Raw genomic sequence first — 20,967 nt, forward strand, 5'->3', positions numbered from 1 at the left:
GGGCTCCGACATGGAATACAGGCGTCCCACAGGCAGTGGTGCGTTGGGCAGAAGGTCCACGGGCAATCGTGAGGGCGATGCGGGGTAGTCGTCCGCCTCCTTCTCGCTGAACACGCCGGGCGAAGTCCGTCAGCTCAGGAGGCAAGGTGATGGCAGCGGTGGGGACGTTCTGGCCGGCACAGGTGTGGTGGATGATCGGCACTGCAGACTCGGGAAAGAGATGGTGTTCCGCGACCAGGCCACCTGAGGATCGTGGGTCCAGCCAGGCCATCCCAAGGACCAAGGAAAATGAAGGTCCGCCGTGACATAAAACTGGATCGCCTCCTCATGGTCCCCAATAGCCAGGCGCAAAGGCTGGGTGGCGAATTTAATGGGGCGGACACCAGTTCTCGCCCATCAATTGTCTCTACCGCATCGGAGGGTCCACCGGAACCACGGGGACCGCAAACTGGGTCACAAAGGCCTGGTCCATAAAGTTTGTTGTGGCCCGAGTCCACCAGCGCATGCGCCTGGAGCCCGTCCGACTGGTTCCCCAACCATATCCGTGTGTCCAGAATCAGATGCCGAGGGGCCCAGAGTCTACTTCCGCATAGCGTCCAGTGGGGGCAATGCGTGCCCGACCTAGGGTTTCCCGAGGTCGGGCCTGCCCGCTTCCGATTGGTCACGCTGTGATTCGGGACGGCGTGCGTGCCCCACTTCGCTTTCTGGGGCAAGAAGCGCGGTGGCCGGGCCCACAGTACAGGCACAATCCTCCTTGGCGCCTCGGATCCGCTCCTGGGCTGTCGAGTCTGGCCTGCTCCCAACTCTATGGGCTCTTCAGCGGTTACAAACGGGGCGACCCTGGGTGCTGGTGGTGCAGGAAGTGGGTGCAGATGTCGACGCGGGTCCCGAGGTGCGACGGGATGGTCGCCGCAGGCAGACGGGCATCGAGTCGGAGACAAAGGGGGACCAAGTTGTCGAGGTCGCGCGCCTCCACCGGGCCAACTCATCTTGCAATTCCTCTGAGAGTCCCTCCTGGAACGCTGGCCCACCAGCGCTGCATCATTCCAGTCAGAGTCCTGGCACAAAAGGCGAAATTCGGCGATGTACTCCGGCAGGGGGCATTTCCTTTGACAGAGTTCCTTAAGGCGCCTGGTTGCCGTCAGCATTCGAACGGGGTCCTCGACATGGTGCGCAGGTGCTGCCAAAAACGCTGTTGGTCCGCCAGCAGGGGGCTATCCTGGAGCAAGAGGGGTGTGGCCCATCGAGCAGCCGAGCCGGAAAGAAGGTTAATCACGAAGGCCACCTTAGCCCGGTCGTCTGGGAAATCCTCTGGCCGCATAGCCATGTAGAGCTGGCACTGTCCCAAGAAGGTCAGGAACATCTCAGGCTGCCCAGAAAACTTATCCGGCACGGTTATCGGGCACTTGCGACGAGGAGGAGGAGTGGGAGGCCGGGGCCTGCAGGCACATTCCTGGCAGCAAGTTGGCCTGCCAAGTGAGCCACTTGCTGCTGGAGCTGTTGATTAGCTGCTTGTAGCTGCTGTAACTGCTGTTGTACCTGCTGCTGGTCCATCTTTGGTAGAAGATGTTTTAGTCAGGTCTTGGACAAAATGTTCTGTTTCCTTCCCCAATACTCCCAGCAAAGAGTCAGTCAGAGGCCTCCTTTTCTGATTTATTTACATATATATAAATGTCCTATACGTCTACCCACGGGCCTGCCAAGTTTCTGGAGATAACAAGGAAATTATAGATAAGGCCAGAATTACTCACGAATATATTCTTCCCTCCGTTGATACAGATTGCCCGCCCAAATTCATTACTTTGTCCAAGACAAAAAACCAGGAAGTCCCGCCTCCTATTTATAGTCTCTGCAGATGTCACTGCATGACAATTATGACTTGGCTTTGTCCCAACTCTTCTGCTGCTGCGCGCCGATCTCTCGTAACCTTGCATCACTCCAAAACTGTTCTTGGGGCGTTGCCAAATCAGAAGGAGGCTCCATGGAATCAGGCTTTGCCGGCCCCTCCTCCTCCCTTTGAGTGGGTGCCAGGGAGGGAAAGGGCTCAAGAGAAGCAGGGCTGGCCAGGTCTTCTCCCTCACTTTCTGAATCATCCGAGTCCAGGAGTCCGGGTCCAGGAACCTGGGTCACAACACTGTCCCTGAATTAAATTTTTGACCCTTCTTCAGTGGGAATAAATTCCCACTTAATTCATTTCTTCTCTCTACAAAATCATAACAGCATTTCCCCAGACTTTCTGTACGTATCTGGGAAGTTTTAAAAGATTTCAGTTACATCGTCCAGCACCCAGTTAGTAAACTAGGGTTTATACATTTAATTTGAAAATGATGAGAGTTTCATTCATGTCTCAGAGTCCAATCAATAAAGGTACAGGAAAGGATGCATTTCATTCTAAGGTGAGAGGAATGGAAGAGCTTTTATTCAGGTAAAATTATTTAGTACAATTCAAGACGCTGCTACTTTGGTCTTGAAATATTTTGAGCTCCTGATGATTTGAATGTAGAAGAGAACTGTTTCAAAATGTAGGTAGGGAGTTGTATATGAGAAGCTGTTCTGTAAAATGCACTTCAGACCCTGCATTTGAAATAACTTTTTTTTAAAAAATTCAGGATTCGATCGTGGCACTGAAAAAGCAACATAAAAGTCAGTATGAAATCTAAAGCCTACTGTTTTGATGGAGCAGTTGAAATTTGAATATAAATGTAATGATCAATCATTTCTGTTACGATTATCACCTTTCAACATGTTTTTTCATGGGAAACAGACAGGCCCAATATGGTACAATAAAGATTTTTAGAAATACCATGTTTCCCCGAAAATAAGACAGGGTCTTATTTTCTTTTGAATGCCGAAATAAGGGCTTGGCCTTATTATGGGGGGGGGGGTTTATCATATTATTTTGGGAGTGGAGGATGCGACAAGCATGGGACTGCATGTCTCATTGTCGCCACCGCCGCCGCCTCCCCTCTCTGTTCTTCATGCCAGCCAAGCAGCTGGCCGCCACTACCCTGATGTGTCTTGCTACCTCCGCTGCCTCGTGGAGCAGGACTCTGCAAGGCTTGTTGTGCCATTGCACACAAGAACTGCAGCACCGCCGTGAGCTTCATCATACCAGCACAGCTGGCATCCTGCCGCTCATGGCTGCACCGAAATGTAAAACCTTGCGGCAGTGCTGCCGTTCATGTGTGCTATGGCACAAGCCTTGCAGAGTCCTGCTCCATGAGGCAGTGGCAGCAGCAGGACATGTCAGGGCAGTGGCAGCCAGCTGTTCAGCCTGTGCAAAGAACAGGGAGGGAATGGCACATCCTCCCCTTTCCCCCCCTCCAGCCTCATCTCCTCACCTCCTGTTATTTGCACAGCAAGCAACCAGAGGAAATGGCAGGACCAGCTACGCATGGGTGTAAATAGTTGATGTGGGCCTTATTTGGGGGGGGGGCTTATTTTAACACATGCACTGAAAAGCCCGATTGGGCTTATTATCCGGAGAGGTCTTAGTTTTGGGAAACACGGTAGTTTCTTTGTAATTTAGAAAAGAACGAATTTTTTTATGTCTTAACCTTCCCTAACCACACTCAAATCAACTAAGCTGGCAATCAACTTTCTTCAAACCATAGTTTCTTTATTTTAACCAATATCTCTCCAATCTTTGATTGAAGGCTATTTGCTACCCTCAAAGGAGGAGCAAATTGCCCCAATTTATGAAATCCAAACTGTTTACAAAACTTTCTATACTTTCTTTTATTCCATTTTATCTGTCTGTATGCCGTGGAAATAATTATCACAACACTATGATTTCAGAACATCTGAATTATTAAAAACTAAATTCTTGTATTTTTTATGTGAGTAGAGCACCAATAAATATTAATATGGTGGGTCTCCTTATCCATACTTGATGTTTCGCTTTTGAAATTGTTGCTGCTAGTTTCTAAGTCTCAGTGTAACATATTTGTTGAAAAAGAATTGTGGCGTCAGAAAGTGTATTGGTTCAAACAGCTTTAAGAAGACTGTATGGGGAAATAAATCAAGAGTCTGATACATTCGTTTTATAAAAAATAATGAACTGGATAAAGCTGTTCTTTGACTTACAGTTAGTTTTTGAAAAATTAATTTGACAACCATTTTTGTCAAATAACATTACTTCTAACAGAAAGCAGAAATTGTTCGAGATCATGTAGAACTCAGTTGAAGACAAAGATGGGGTGTGTGTGTGTGTGTGTGTGTGTGTGTGTGTGTGTGTGTACAACATAGACACATAATACCTGCATCTGCTTCCATCTTTGAGTGAAGATATTGAAATTAGTACTTTCTTCTTAGAGTTTGAGATATCTGCTTATAATTCATGAATTATAATTAATGATCTATTATTTAGTGCAATGATAATTCAAATAAAATAAGCACCAAATCATGAAAAATAGAATAGAATAGAATAGAATAGAATAGAATAGAATAGAATAGAATAGAATAGAATAGAATAGAATAGAATTTTTATTGGCCAAGTGTGATTGGACACACAAGGAATTTGTCTTGGTGCATATGTCTCAGTGTACATTAAAGAAAAGATACCTTCATCAAGGTACAACATTTACAACACAATTGATGGTCAATATATCAATATAAATCATAAGGATTGCCAGCAACAAAGTTACAGTCATACAGTTATAAGTGGAAAGAGATCAAGTTGTATTATAGATTTTTTTTTATTTATAGACAAACATGCACATATGCGCACATGCAGATACATGGGTTTGATTGTCAATTGATCATCAATAGTTATCTTTCAGTGTGAATATTTATACTAATGATTTTAATATGAATTCTTCTATTCTCATTACATTTTTTTTAATGAACTTTCAGTCTGAGAGCCAAAATCCATCCAAGAAACAACCTGAATTTATATCACACAATCTAGGTTTAAAATTTAAGCAAGATTTAACTAATGAAATGTTTCTTCTTAGGCTGCGAAATTGAAATCCTTGGAATTCGACCTAACTATTGTATACCGTATGAAAATGTTCCAACGGATGCCGATTTCTCCAATGCTGTAAATAATGCCATTGAGTCTTTAAGGTAAAACCATCAAACCATTTTAATTATTTCCTTGACAGAAAAATGAAAAATTATGATCTTGTTATATCAGTTTAATAATAGCATAAAATATTCCATATTTTCTGTTAAGTTCGGGAAGTAACGAGGCTGGAGACCAGGGTAGTGACAACAGCTCTTTAATATAGGGTGAACCCAGCAACAGGCTGGGGGAAAAACCTCTCCTTTTATACAGTTCTGCTGGAGGCTTCGTCCAATCAACAGCGTGCTGATTTCCGCTCAAATATTTAAAGGTACAACTGTTATACATAACTCCTCCCTCCCAGAAAACACTTTGTCTCTATTTACATATTTATTTACATGTTATTTTTCGTAGTCACGCAAATAACCTGGGCGTCTCTAGTTCTTTCTGACCTCGCGGTTCAGTTCTGGGTGGTGTTTTGAGCTGGTCGGAGGGCTGTTTCTCCTCCCAGCTCTTTCTCTGGGCCATCGGGCTCCGGATTATTGGCCGACTCTTTTCTTGGCCATCCGGCCTTGGATTAATTTTGGAATTTTCCTGCTGCTTCCCTCGGGACCTGATGGTCGCTGGAACTCTGGGACCTCAGCTAAGTCTTGCGCCTCCCGGGTCATTGTCAGCTGTGGATTCAAAGTGGTATTGGTCATTACCTGCCTCTATTGGTTTGGTTTGGTCAGTTATTCGTTTCCTTAACTGATCTATGTGGCGCCACACTCGGTTGTCTGGTAGCTCTACCACGTCGATTTTGGGCCTGTTATCTTTGTTACTTGTCCTGCGACCCAACTCGGGCCGTCCCCATAGTTTCGGCCCACACCGGTCGCCTATGCTCATTTCCTTGTCTTTTCTAGTTCCCCTTGTAACCCTCGGGTGTGTAATGGGGTTCAAGCAGTCAAGTGGGCACGGAGTTTCCGTCCATTAGCAATTCGGCTGGGCTTTTCCAGTGGCTGTGCTTGGGGTTCTGTGCTGGACGGCTAGGAAAAAGTCTATTTTGTTTGCCAGTCACCTGGCTTGAGCCTGGACAATGCCTCCTTAGCGCTCGGACGGAACGCTCTGCAAGGCCATTCGACGCAGGGTGGAAAGGCGCAGAGAGGGCATGTCGGATGCCTTCCTCTGCCAGGTACTCTTCAAACTGGGCTGCCGTGGTGGGGCCCATTGTCGGACACCAGAGTGTCCGGCAACCCGTGAGTTGCGAATAGGTGGCGCAGGGTTGCGATTACTGCTTCGCCGTGGTGGACTTCATGAGTATGATCTCCAACCATTTGGAAAATCGTCCACCACCACTAGGAACGTTTGGCGTGAAAGGGCCAGCAAAGTCAATGTGGATTCTTGACCAAGGCCCTTGGGGCTTTTCCCATTCTCTGACTGGGGCTGTTGGGGTAGCGGTCTGGACTCTTGGCAAGCTTGGCATTTCCCTACCCTCTCAGCAATCTCTGCGTCCATGAGTGGCCACCATACATAGCTTCTAGCTAACCCTTCATCCTTACGATGCCTGGGTGACCCTCGTGGAGGTCCAATACCTTTCCCTTAACTTAACAGGAATTATTACACGATCACCCCATAACAGGCACCCCTTGAGCCGAGAGCTCATCTCGTTTTTAACAAATTCTTTGAACCGTTGCCCGCGCATGGCCACCCTCTCTGTACCCAACCGAGTACAGTCCTTAACACAATGTCGGTATGATGCCCGAGCCACTTCCTTAGATGTGACTGGGCCAGAGTCCAACGAGTCAATAAGGAGAATGGGTGTCCCGGAGTGGGGTCTTGATCGCCCCTGGTAGTGGGCATCGGCTTAACGCGTCTGCATGCCCCACTTCTTTTCCTGGTCGATGCTGCAGCTTGTATGAATAAGCGGCTAAGAATATAGTCCATCGGGTCAAGCGTGGCGAAAGTGCCACAGGCGTTGGGCGGTCGCCAGCCAGTAATCCTAGTAGCGGTCTGTGGTCAGTCACGATTTCAAAATTCCGCCCAAAGACATACTCATGGAATTTTTTGACCCCTGATACAATGGCTAGTGCTTCTTTGTCTAATTGGCTGTAGTTCCTCTCTGGGGAGGACATCGTTCTAGAGTAGAACGCTATAGGGGCTTCTGTGCCGTTTGGAAGTCTATGGCTGAGTACAGCCCCCACCCCATAAGGGGATGCATCGCAAACCAGCACTAGGGGTAATGAGTCGTGATATTGGATGAGCAGGCTATCACTTGAGAGCAGGTTCTTTACTGCTTCAAAAGCCCTATTTTCTGACTTTCCCCAAGACCAAACAGTATTTTTCCCTAAGAGCCTATGCAGCGGTTCCATAGCAGTTGCTTTGTTCTTTAAAAAGACCGCGTAAAATTAACCAATCCAGGAATGCCTGCAGCTCTGCTTTGTTTTTGGGCGCTGGAGCCTTCTAATTGCCTTAACCTTGCTCTCAGTAGGGTGAATTCCTTTCTTGTCTATCCGGTAGCCCAAGAAATCGACCGATTCGACCCCTATCTGGCATTTATTTGTCTTGACTTTTAACCGCTGTCCGGAAAATGCTCAAGACCTTTCTTAACCGCCTCCCAATTCCTCCATGTTTTCCCTGAAATTAGGACATCATCAAGTAGGAACTACCCTGGGAGCCCTTGCAGTAGTCGTTCCATCAGGTTTTGGAACAGCCCTGGTGCCACACTAACCCCAAATTGCAATCGGGTGCACTTGAAGGCCCCCCTGTGTGTCACAATCGTTTGGGCTTCAGCTGTGCGGGCGTCTACTGGCAGTTATTGGTAGGCTTGGGCCAAGTCTAACTTTGCAAAGACTTGCCCTTGCCCCAAAGAGTGCAATAAATGTTGCACTACGGGAACCGGGTACGCGCTTTTCTGTAAGGCTTTGTTAAGCGTCGCCTTGTAGTCAGCGCAAATTCTAATTGACCCGTCCGGTTTGATGGGGGTGACGATTGGCGTCTCCCACTTTGCGTGATCGACTGGCACCAAAATCCCCTGATTTATGAGCTTGTCCAGCTCCTTATCGATTTTTGGTTTTAGGGCAAAAGGGACTCTCCTCGCCTTAAGCCTAATGGGTGCTACCTGGGGGTCTAGGTTGAAGGAAATAGGGGTCCCCTTGTACTTGCCCAGGCAGTCCTTGAAGACATCTTCGAACTCGTTAAAGAGAATGTCTTTCAAATTGCAGTCACTTCTGTAGATGCCAGTCACTCCCATGCCCAGGGCACGAAACCAGTCTAGTCCCAACAGACTGGGCAGAGTTCCTTCGACGATCGTGATGGGCAGGGTCTTCTTGTGAGGGCGGAACTCGACTCGGACGGAGGTGGTCCCTCGAACAGGGATGCGATTCCCCTGGTAGTCGTGGACTCGTAGTCGTTGTGCTTGCAGGTGGCGCTTCGCGACGGACGGCAGCGACTTCGCCAAAGTGTCCCAGGACATGATGGTGATCGCTGATCCCGTGTCCACTTCAAGCCGCACCGCACTCCTCTATTTTTGGCCTGGTGAAGATCTTCTTCTCCACTTTGGTCGAGGCGCGCCTATGACCACCGTTGTTTGGTTGGAATCCGCGCCTTTTTGTTTGAGCCAATCGCGGTCGCCTTGCCGATTCCGCGCTCTGATTGGCCGATTTGAATTTTCGGCGGGAAGGTTGGGCGCTCGACAAACTTGAGCTAGGTGCCCTTTCTTCCCACACCGCCGACATGTCGCATCTTTAAATTTGCAGCGTTGGCGCTGATGTTGACCCCGCAGCTTCCGCATTCGTCTCGGTCCCCTTTGTCGCGTTTTCGCGGCAGACCCTTCCTCGTCTTCACCGTCGGATTCGGTCTGAACCTCCTCCTGGTGCACCGTTGCCTTGGCCGCCTTTGTGGAACCGGCTTCTGTAGCGTCTCTGCCGCTTGGGATGACATTTCATGTGCTCTGGCTTCGTCCAGAGCGTTGGCCAGCGTTAGGTTGCTCTTTGCTAGCAGCCGTCGCCGTAAACGGATGTCTTTGACCCCTCGGATGAGTTGCTCGAGGAGCACCTCGTCTAGGTCACGGTATCCGCAGTCCTTGGACGCTCTTCTCAGGGCGGCCATGTAGTCACCGATAGACTCGCCCTCCATCTGCCTTCGCTCTCGAATTCAAACCGCCGTATTTGACGGCGCAGCGGCGGTTCCTTAGCAAAGTCTGTAAAGTTGGCCACGACACCGACTGCAACGGCGTTGGCTCTGCCAGGGCTTCCGCGATGTCGATGACCTCCGGACCGCAGTGGCTTAAGAAATAAGCCCTTTTTCGGTTGTCTGGAACTCCGTGCAGTTCGTTGGCTTCTAGGAAACTTTCGAAACGGGTCATATACGTTCCCCATTTTTCCTTAGCCGGATCGAACGGTGCGGGTGGAGTGTAACTGGCCATCTCGCCTTTTCTGCCCTGGATTTGCTGGGTTCGGGTCTATCGTGCTTCAGCTCGGTTCTGGTTCTCCTCAGCCTCGAGATCCCACCTTCGTCGCCAATGTTAAGTTCGGGAAGTAACGAGGCTGGAGACCAGGGTAGTGACAACAGCTCTTTAATATAGGGTGAACCCAGCAACAGGCTGGGGGAAAAACCTCTCCTTTTATACAGTTCTGCTGGAGGCTTCGTCCAATCAGCAACGTGCTGATTTCCCGCTCAAATATTTAAAGGTACAACTGTTAATACATAACATTTTCCATATAGTATTGTTTGGTGGTAGAGGAAAAAATTAATGGAAAAAATGCAAAAAATCTTCATTGTGGAACTTTTCTTGTTATGTTTACTTGACAAAGTCACTGTTCTTATGAACCTTAAAAGACATTTTGTTTAGTATGCTAATATACCCAGCTAACATACAAACATTGGGAAACTGAGATGTAGTTTGATTCAGTATGAGTTGCATATGAACAAAAATAAAGGACAATGAGAAGACTGAAAATTGTATAACAGCATCACTGTCAGACCAAATTAGACATCATATAACTCATGCTGAAACTGTCTGGTTTTATTTTGGATAAATAACAGTGGTGAGACTTAAATTGAAAACATGCTTCCAGTCTAAATTAGGACATCATGCTGAAAATCTCTCTTGCAAGATTTGCTTTCAGACATTCTCTTTCCGGTTGCAAGGTTCACTTTAAAGGTGAATAGAGAGGGGTAATTTTCAGCCAAAAACTGACAGAATCTCTAATCAAGATAGGGAGCCGCAATTCTTTACATCCAAACAGTGACTTGAAAATTAAGCAGCTGAAGTTACATGGATTTTGCTCTAATAAATGAAAATCAAGGGGTTTGTATTGTGCTATTGATTTGGTTAATGAGGCCATTGCCTTATTTTGCCTGATGACGAGTCCTATTCTACATGCAAGACTTATTCAAACTTTGTGGGAACTGAAAAATTTTAGTCAAATCGTTTTTTTAATCTAGCACCTCACCTCAAAAGAAGTTACTTCAAGAGTTAGATTGTGAATTGCAAATGTTGCATAATATTGTTAACTTACTGCCTTGTACTTGCAAATAAATTTTTCTCAATGCCATTACAAAAAGTGCCAAAGGACAATTAATACATATTGCTTTACTTAGTACTTTTAAGAAAAGACAACATGAAATAGTCACGTTTTCTGTAAGCACAGTACTATTAACATTTATCTCTGGAAACATTTCCTTATGTATTACTTTGATACGGATAGAATAGTGGCATTTTATATACCATTGTTCTAGTTTTGGAGATTAATTAGAGACATAATCAGACAGGATTTACCTTCATACAGTTACTTGAAATTAGAGGTTGATTAGAGGTGACCTGGAGAAACCATCCTTCATTTCCAGATTTTCTTTCAAACTTTTATGCATTGAGACAATATACTAAAGTTTTAAAAAATTGCCCTATACGATTTTTTGAAGTTTGCATACTTTGAATTTGTTTTGCATGCTTTCCTCCATTACCCAAATAGGAGATGAGGAATGATAAAGCAATACAGATGAAGAAATTGGTACAAAGGAGAAGATTTTAGTGGTATGGTACATCTTTTCCATTCCTTGAACTACTTTCAGAAAGTAGATGATATCCATGATTGGAGATCTAATCATGAATAAACCATAACTTTGCAGATCTGACTTTGAAAAAGACTTAATTTAAATATTATTTTTTTTAGAATAGAATAGCATTTTTTATTGGCCAAGTGTGATTGGACACACAAGGAATTTGTCTTGGTGCATATGCTCAGTGTACTTAAAAGAAAAGATACCTTCATCAAGGTACAACATTTACAACACAAATGATGGTCATAGGGTACAATTTAACACTTAATGATAATCATAGGGTACAAATAAGCAATCAGGAACAATCAATATAAATATAAATTATAAGGATTACCAGCAACAAAGTTACAATCATATAGTCATAAGTGGAAAGAGATTGGTGATGGGAACGATGAGAAGGTTAATAGTAGTGCAGATTTAGTAAATAGTTTGACAGTGTTGAGGGAATTATTTGTTTAGCAGAGTGATGGCCTTTGGGAAAAAACTGTTCTTGTGTCTAGTTGTTCTGGTGTGCAGTGCTCTATAGCATATATTCAAGTAATATATACAAGTAATATATTCAAGTAATCTATAGCGTATATTCAAGTAATATATTCAAGTAATGCCACAACAGTGTGTTTAGATCTTCAAGATGGGGAGTAGAGGTAACTTCATGAAGCAGGTTCTCCCTTCCCAGTTCAGATTCATCTGAACATCAAAAAGTGTTTAAGCAAGGTCTCGCCAACAGATACCTGCACAATCAGGCACTTTGAAAAATCTATGAAAAGTTTAAAATAGTGGAGAGAAAAAAATTAATTATGATGTGGTGATTAATGAAATTGAGAAGAAGATAGACAAATATAAAATGTTAAAGTTGTCTTGGTTTGGTAGAATTGCAATGTGTAAGATGATGTTGCTGCCCAAGTTCAACTTTTTATTCGAGATGCTACCGCTAAATTTGACAGAGAAAGATATTGAAGGATATCAGAAAAAATTGGATAAATTTTGTAATGGTGGCAAAAGACCTAGATTAGTGAAGAAAATGTGGTATCAAAATCAAAAGGAAGGTGGATTAGGAATCCCCAAATTATTTAATTATTACTGTGCGTATGGTATCCGGATAGTGGTAAAAATATTTAAAGGTGAAGATACCGTATATACTCGAGTATAAGCCGACCCGAATATAAGCCGAGGCACCTAATTTTACCACAAAAAACTGGGAAAAACTATTGACTCGAGTATAAGCCGAGGGTGGGAAATGAGGCAGCTACTGGTCAATGTAAAAAATAAAGATAGAGCCAAGTAAAATAACATGAATATTTATTTGAACGAAAAACAATAAAAGTGCAAAAGGGGGAAGGAGGATTCCCAGCTCTAAACAAAGGGAAATCGGAATGCCAGCGCCGAAAGGTGGTGCTCGTTCCTCCTCCCTTGCCCAAAACCCCCAACATGATATTGGAATTGGATGCCATTATATACCTGCTGAGGGGATAATTTGAATAACTTGAAAGATATAAAAGCTCTAAACATATTTGTTTAAAAATCTAAAATCTATACTTAAAATAAATGAATATAAAGTAATAAAGTTCTTTAAAGTTGTAATTCACTTTGCTGCTGAAAAAGAAAGGAAGCTTAACACCTTAAATGGTATTTATTAACTGAAATATCATCAAATCAAATATATAATGAGGTATATTATAATGACCTTTGTTTTCAGAAAGAAGCATGATGGAAGTTTTTCAATAAAGGGGAAATATAGAAAAACTTAGTGTCATGCTCATATATCATCTTTACAGATGTTGTTAACACTATACTATGGCAGCATATGATGGTACAATGTTTCAATCAATTTCAGGATGAAAACTCATCAATGAGGAGGAGGAGTATAATTTATTAACCTTGTATGATATCAGTTTCTCAAGGACTCTAGAAGGACCCGAGGAAGAAATCTCTGCCCCTCCCACTTTCCCTTTCCAACCCAGCCTTCCAAGGGGACCCGAGAGGAAGAAATCTCTGCCCCTCCCACTTTCCCTTTCCAACCCAGCCTTCCAAGGGGACCTTGAGGAGAAATCTCTGCCCCTCCCACTTTCCCTTTCCAAGGCAGCCTTCCAAGAGGACCTCTCGAAAAGAGCGAAAGCTTTCTCCTGGTCGCTTTACCACCACCATACCCTCCACGCCGCCATCCTAGGCTGGGTTAGAAACAAGGAGGGGGAAGTTCAAGGACCACATCGATGGCACGAGCTCAGATTGCCGGCTGGGGATGATGGGCGCTGCAGTGCGATCTCGGGAGAGACTAGGGGGGAAGAAAGAATGACTGTTTCCCCACACCCTAGGATTGGGGAAAACATTGACCCCCTTAGTTGCGGGAGAAGGGTTGCGCTCAAAGCGGTCGCCCATCCATCAATCCATCCTTCCTTCCTTCCTTCCTTCCATCCTTTTTTTTCCCAGCGAGCGTGTGTGTGACATGCAAGCAAGACGTCTCACGGGGCATGTGAACTGGGTATGTCTAGTTTAGGGGTGACATGATAGGAACATTCCAATATCTCAGGGGCTGCCACAAAGAAGGGGGAATCAAACTATTCTCCAAAGCACCTGAGGGCAGGACAAGAAGCATGGGTGGAAACTAATCAAGGAGAGAAGCAACCTAGAACTAAGGAGAAATTTCCTGACAGTTAGAACAATTAACCAGTGGAACAACTTGCCTCCAGAAGTTGTGAATGCTCTAACACTGGAAGTTTTTAAGAAGATATTGGATAAGCATTTGAAGTGGTATAAGGTTTCATGTAAGCAGGGGTTAGACTAGAAGACCTCCAAGGTCCCTTCCAACTCTATTATTCTGTTTTTTTGTTCTGTTTTCTTTCTAATCTATCTATCTATCTATCTATCTATCTATCTATCTATCTATCTATCTATCTATCTATCTATCTATCTATCTATCTATCTATCTATCTAATTAGCTAGCTAGCTAGCTATCATTATCTCGCTCAAAAGACAAAACCTAAACACGAAGTTGTAGCTGAATAGCCCTACATAATTTAGCTTTTTCCAAGCTGGTGATTTCCAAAGGCTTTGAAATGCGACTTTCCTCATCCTCTGCCAGGATAAGCTGATGTGCTCAGAAGGCTGGGAATGGTGGCATTTCCCTACATTTCTTGTGGGCAGAAGGTGGACCCCTATGTTTCCTTGAAAACACCTCCCAATATTTATTAGAGTGACTTCTCTCCCAGAAGAAAGGTGCGAGCTGTTTAACAATCCCGTCAGCTAAATCCTATCGAGTCAAAGGCCAGTCAATGGGGCTAGGATGAATTCTGGGTCACCAGGGACCCTTTTTGTGCCTGCCTCAACCAGGGCGGGCCAAGCAGCCGCCTTTAGCGGCTCTGGAATGGATGTTGAGGTAACCCAAGAGGCAGCCTCTTTTCAACTCCCCGCCTTTTAAACGCGTCCTGCCGGGCGGCGACAGGACGCGGACACCAAAAGCGGCGCCTGCTCTTCTCCGCTTTTATTTTATTTTAGTATTCAATCGGCAGCAGAGGCTCGAGCCTTCTGGGGCGCCGGGAAAAGGAGCCGAGGAGCTGCAGCAACGCTTGCAAGAGAGCCGAAAAGAGGGGTGGGGGAGAGAAGCAAAAGAAGAAGAAGCAGCAAGCTTTCCAGCCGACTTCGTGTGGCGCGAGAATCCGATCCACCGCCTCCTTCCCCGGCCGACAGGGCTGAACTGCCGCTGCACCACCACTTCCCAAAACAGATTTCCAGACTTGGAAGCAGCCCGCCACGAAAGGAGGAGGAGGAGGAGGAAGCGGCGAGCGGCTGCTCCTGCTGCTGTTTCGCGCCTCCGCCCCTTCCAGCGCCTTTGACGAGCGAGAGAGAGCAGAGAAAGGAACCGCGCCGTCCGACCGGCTGTGTGTGTGTGTTTCCTCCTCTTCATCCCCTGAAGGTCACCTCCTCAGGCTGTGAAGAAACCATTTAAAAGCCCGCCAGGGCTTTCTCTCCTCCGCTTCAGAAGTTGGGCTTTTAAATGGTTTCTTGGCGGCACAGCCTGGCGGAGTCCTGACCCGCTGCCGGTCCCAGTCCAGCCGAACGGTGAAAGCGGAGCGGCGCCGCATGTCGCTTTCACCGCTCGCTGGACTGCTTGGCTCGGGTCCGCAGTAACTCCGCCAGGCTGTGCCGCCAAGAAACCATTTAAAAGCCCAACTTGAAGCACGGAGGAGAAGAAAGCCCTGGCGGGCTTTTAAATGGTTTCTTGGCGGCACAGCCTGGCGGGAGTTACGCGACGAGCCAGCCGGTCCCAGTCCAGCCGAACGGTGAAAGCGACATGCCGAGCGCCACCGCTTTCACCGCTCGCTGGACTGCGACCGGCTTGCTCGGGTCCGCAGTAACTCCGCCAGGCTGTGCCGAAGAAACCATTTAAAAGCCCAACTTCTGAAGCACGGAGGAGAAGAAAGAAAGCCCTGGCGGGCTTTTAAATGGTTTCTTCGCGCACAGCCTGGCGGAGTTACGCGAAGGGTCGCAGTCCAGCCGAACGGTGAAAGCGGAGCGGCGCCGCATGTCGCTTTCACCGCTCGCTGGACTGCGACCGGCTTGGCTCGGGTCCGCAGTAACTCCGCCAGGCTGTGCCGCCAAGAAACCATTTAAAAGCCCAACTTCTGAAGCACGGAGGAGAAGAAAGAAAGCCCTGGCGGGCTTTTAAATGGTTTCTTCGGCACAGCCTGGCGGAGTTACTGCGGACCCGAGCAAGCGGTCGCAGTCCAGCCGAACGGTGAAAGCGACATGCCGGCGCCGCCCGCTTTCACCGCTCGCTGGACTGCGACCGGCTTGGCTCGGGTCCGCAGTAACTCCGCCAGGCTGTGCCGAAGAAACCATTTAAAAGCCCAACTTCTGAAGCACGGAGGAGAAGAAAGCCCTGGCGGGCTTTTAAATGGTTTCTTGGCGGCACAGCCTGGCGGAGTTACTGCGGACCCGAGCAAGCGGTCGCAGTCAGCGAGCGGTGAAAGCGACATGCCGAGCGCCACCGCTTTCACCGCTCGGCTGGACTGCGACCGGCTTGGCTCGGGTCCGCAGTAACTCCGCCAGGCTGTGCCGCCAAGAAACCATTTAAAAGCCCAACTTGAAGCACGGAGGAGAAGAAAGCCCTGGCGGGCTTTTAAATGGTTTCTTGGCGGCACAGCCTGGCGGAGTTACTGCGGACCCGAGCAAGCGGTCCCAGTCCAGCCGAACGGTGAAAGCGGAGCGGCGCCGCATGTCGCTTTCACCGCTCGCTGGACTGCGACCGGCTTGGCTCAGGTCCGCGCGCGAACTGCTCAGCCTTGGGCAAATCCCGCCGACGATCTCGCCGCCTCTTGGCCTCTCCCAAAGCGGGGTTCCCGAAGTACATCAAGACGTAGACTCGAGTATAAGCCGAGGGGGCGCTTTTCAGCACAAAAAACGTGCTGAAAAACTCGGCTTATACTCGAGTATATACGGTAACTATTGGAGAGACTTAGAGTTAAGGGATATAGAGAAATTTGGATCAAGGTGGTTTTTAGATAAAGCAAATTCAAAATGTGTAATTAGAAGTTATTGGTTAAAGGGATTAAGTAAAATGTGGAATAAATTTGTTAAAATTTTAATTCCGGATATAATCTTTTTGGGGGAGACAATTGGAATTTGGCCGATTAAAAATAATATAAAACGTAATGAAGTGATTAAAGAGGAAAATATAGAAATTATTAGAGATTGGATAAAAGTTATGGAAAATGAAAGGAGGAATAAAGAAATTATTGAAAAATTAGGGTTAAGTTGGTTTGAAAAAATACAGATAGAAAAATGGACAAAAAAATTAAGGGAAAATTATTCGATAAATAGATGTGAAACTGAATTTGAATATTTAGTATCTCGGATTATGAAAGATGAAATTGGGCTAAAGGGACTCGTTAGTAGGGTTTATAAGATTATAAATTCTGATGAAAAATTACAAAGAGTGATGAGGACAAATTGGGAAAAAGATCTTAATATTGAAATACCAGAGTCAGATTGGAATGTGAATTGGAATAGTAGAATTATGAGAACTTTATCTATAAGGATTAAAGAGCACAATTATAAAGTTGTTTGGAAATGGTATTTGACCCCAGTAAGATTGTCACAAATGGATAAAAAAATTGGTAAAAAATGTTGGAGATGTGAGATGGAATTGGGGACTTATGAACATATGTGGTATAAATGTGATAAGGTTAAAAAGTTTTGGCAACAATTGGAGAAAATGATATTTGAAATGATGGGGAAAGTAATAACATTGAGAGTGGAAACTATATTATTGTTGGTAATTAAGGAAATAGAATTAACAAAATATGAAAAAGAATTGATTAGAATTATGATTATAATAGGTAGAATTATAATAGCTAGATATTGGAAACTAGATGTGATTTTTAGAATAGAAGAGTGGAATTCTGAAATGTGGAAATTAGCTTTAAATGATAAAATGACATGTGATATTAAAATTAGAAGTGGTGTGTATAAAGAAGATATTTTCTGGAAGACTTGGAAACCTTTTGTGGACTTTGCGCTTGGAACATTGGACGCTTCGGTACCTGTACCTCGAGAACGTGGATTTTGGCGATCGTGAGGATATATCCGAAGACCCAAATCTTCCTTTTTTTATGTATAGCACAAGGGTGTAATAATGTATTTTCTTTTTTTTGTTGTTTGTTTGTTGCAAAAAAGTAATAAAAAAATTAAATAAATAAAATAAAAAATAAAATAGTGGAGAGGAAACTTTTACCTCCCAAAAATGCTTAAATTATAATTCTTGGAAACCTCCTTCAGAAGAGCCAAAGTCAGGAACACAATAAAGTTCAATTGCTTCTGTAGGACAACTGATTCATCAGAACTGATTTAAAAGAATCACCCATAAGAATAAAAATGCCAATTAACTAATGAAGAAGTGGGGAAGAAGCTGTGTGGTTAGAACTGGGATGCCCACGTAGGCTTATTTTAGACTGAAAATAAAACAAGAAGAATTACGCGAACAAGGGATCCCCTTGCTAACTCTTCTCTTAGAAAACATGCCAAGATAGCAGGAAAAAAATTCAGATCAGGTTGAAAATGCACTCTAGAAGTAAGTTTTTGTTACATTTAATTCTTTGGTGGTTATGTACCTATTACAGCAATGGTGCAGCTGATATGGCAGCCATATACTATGAACGGATTGATGTAGAAGGTCATCGTTTCGGCCCTTCATCTTATCAGAGGAAGAATGCTGTAAAAGCGGTGGATAACGTTTTGCTCAGGATGTCTAAGCTTATCAAGGTTTCTGTCACTTGGAAGCTACAATATCCTTTTAAAGATATTTCTTTTATTCTCTTCAACTTTTTTATTAAATATTTGCAATTATTCAGTAAAGACTACTTCATAGGTTACTTACTGCTTCTATTCTGAATATTAAGGAACATGCATATCCCAAGATGCTACATTCAGTCAGTGGAGTTTTCCCAAGCCAGTGAATCTCCATGAGATCCCATACTCAGAATATTTTAATGGAAATTTTCTAAGTGATCATTCTCATGTGATTTTTTGCAGTCCTTCGCTGAAGATTTTGCCTTTGGGAAAGGTCTTCACATTTGTGAAATTATTATGGTAGCACAAACTGTATACACTCCTTCAGTACCATATGCTATACAACTTAGTAATGTGCGTGCAGAAGCAGGCATGGCGAGATCCATGTTTTGCTAGAAACTGAAAATGAATGGGGGAGGTTCATTATCCCCCCAAAATCAACTTGAGAAAGCAGAAATGGAACATACCAAAAATGTGGTAATAAAGTGAAGGCTATTGGCTTGCATGTGTGACTTTTTTCATGTTAAAAGTTCCTACATAAAGATCCCCAAGTTTCCAGAATCACAAATTTTGTGTCCAAAATCTCTGTTACCTGGGAATACTTAACTGGAGGAAATGATATAATAGTCTTAATTCTTATTAATTAATTCTTAATTATCAAGGTGAGATGAGTGGCAAATAAATCTAATTAATTAATTAATAATAAGTGTAACCAAAGGTGCTGTCAAAGAAAACGATGGGTGAACAGTTTCTCTGCCTCCTTATATTTTGTCAATTGAATAGGACTAAGAGAAAACTTTGCTTCAAGTTTTGGAAGCACAACTTGTCCTTCCAAAGCATTCCTCTGATTCCCCTGATTTCATTCCTCAGATTTCAAATTTTCAGATCAAGTGAAAAATGATGAGGCTTCTGAAATCATCTGTTTGAATGCCATCAACATAGCTGGCCTTCTATGCATTTCTGCCTAACAGCACCATGGCAACTATTAGCAAAATTGTTAGCTGGAAAAAAAAGAGAGAGCAAACGGTCTCCTTTTCATGCTGCAATTATTTTCTTTTACCTTTCTTGACAGGACAAGAATTTGCAGAATGATTTAAATGTTGTTTTCTTTTCTGATCATGGGATGACTGATATTGACTGGATGGATAAAGTGATTGAACTGAAAAAGTGCATCAACATGAGTGATGTTATTAAAGTGAAGGACCGAGGGCCAGTTGTAAGCCTCTGGCCAGAGAAAGGCAAGGAAAATGAGGCAAGAACAGCAACATTTTGTTTTTCTTAATGTAGTTTAGGCTATTTGTTGATGTGCTTAATATGCCAAGTTGTCTTGATAGGTTTATGCATTCACAAACAGTCCAGTATGTTCTGCAAAGGACAGGAATGTGGAAAGAACGCCAGGAATCTTCATTTTCATATTTTCCACATTAATGACAGAGAGGTGTATCTTCTTACTTATCTTCATAGGAATATACTGTAAACTGTTCATACTGTATTTATCCAGAAGGAAGAATCTCTGAATTTAAGATGATCTTGATAAGAGAAGGGTAGCTGGGCAAAAAAAATCAACTCAGACACAAAGTCCAACTTTTCCATAATATCAAATTTCAATTGAAATCAATCCTGAAATTCTTCCCAAAACTGAAATGAGTAGATCTCTCACACACATCCATACACAAATATATGCATACACACAACACACACATAGGCAAACATGTATGGAGACATTAGATCAGGGATGCTATTCAGCAGGTTCTGGAGAACGGGTAGCAGAAATTTTGAGTAGTTCAGAGAACCAGCAAATACCACCTCTGGCTGGCCCAAAGTGGGGAGGGAATGGAGATTTTGCAGTATCCTTTTCTTGCCACACTCACAAAGCCATGCCCACAGAACCGGTAATAAAAAAAATTGAATTCCACCACTGCACTGCATTAGACATAGATTTATTTTACTTATTTCAAAAAAAGGAAGTGCCAAAATAAACAAAAACTACTAACTAATTAAAATTGTCTAACATAAAAAAATACCCCTTTATTTGAAAGAAAGATGTACCACTACATTGTCCATCTCTTCTGTTTCACCTATGTCTATAAGAGCCAGAGACAGAACGGCATGGCTCATGAACAATTTCTCTGGGTGTGGCTAATCTTCAAAAACATCCACACTTTTCAGCAGGGATGTCTGCAGCCATGTGCTTGTTTTCTGTTCTTTTCAGCAAGTATAAGAAGGCATATATCATCACCTTGAATAAACAGAGAACCATACATTTCTATGGATTTCCTTTGGAATTTGGGATTTCCATCAAACTATTGGAATTATTATGAAGCTTTACATTGGTTTACTATAGCATAGAATAGAGATAAATAGATTTTACATGGTACATATTTTTAACTGGTTGGTTTGCTGATCTATAGTTTGTCAATTTGTATGAAAGTAGCAAAGATTGTCAAGGTACTCCAAGCTAGATTTCTTGCAAAAAAATGGTTATGTATGTTACAAAACTTGAAAAGTAGTGAGCTTGTTCTTTTTCTTTCCCACTGAAATCCCCAACCTGTTCCTCCAAAATACTGTCACTGGAAAAAAGAAGATCTTTAACTAGGTTTGAAGTTAAAGTGTCAGTCACAAAGAACACCGATCTCCCT

The 20,967-nt window shown here is 44.1% G+C and overlaps 1 protein-coding gene across 1 annotated transcript in view; it reads left to right on the forward strand.

The window, feature by feature from the left end:
• Positions 1–20,967, forward strand: part of ENPP6 (ectonucleotide pyrophosphatase/phosphodiesterase 6) — a 78,033-nt gene that overhangs the window by 43,748 nt on the left and 13,318 nt on the right. The window contains exons 5-7 of the mRNA XM_058192759.1: positions 4,956–5,067; positions 18,160–18,301; positions 19,401–19,580. Of these exons, the coding sequence (XP_058048742.1) occupies positions 4,956–5,067; positions 18,160–18,301; positions 19,401–19,580 (434 nt within the window). The remainder of the gene's footprint in view (positions 1–4,955; positions 5,068–18,159; positions 18,302–19,400; positions 19,581–20,967) is intronic.

Source organism: Ahaetulla prasina, chromosome 8, assembly GCF_028640845.1.
Source record: "Ahaetulla prasina isolate Xishuangbanna chromosome 8, ASM2864084v1, whole genome shotgun sequence".
NCBI classification, from domain to species: Eukaryota; Metazoa; Chordata; class Lepidosauria; order Squamata; family Colubridae; genus Ahaetulla; species Ahaetulla prasina.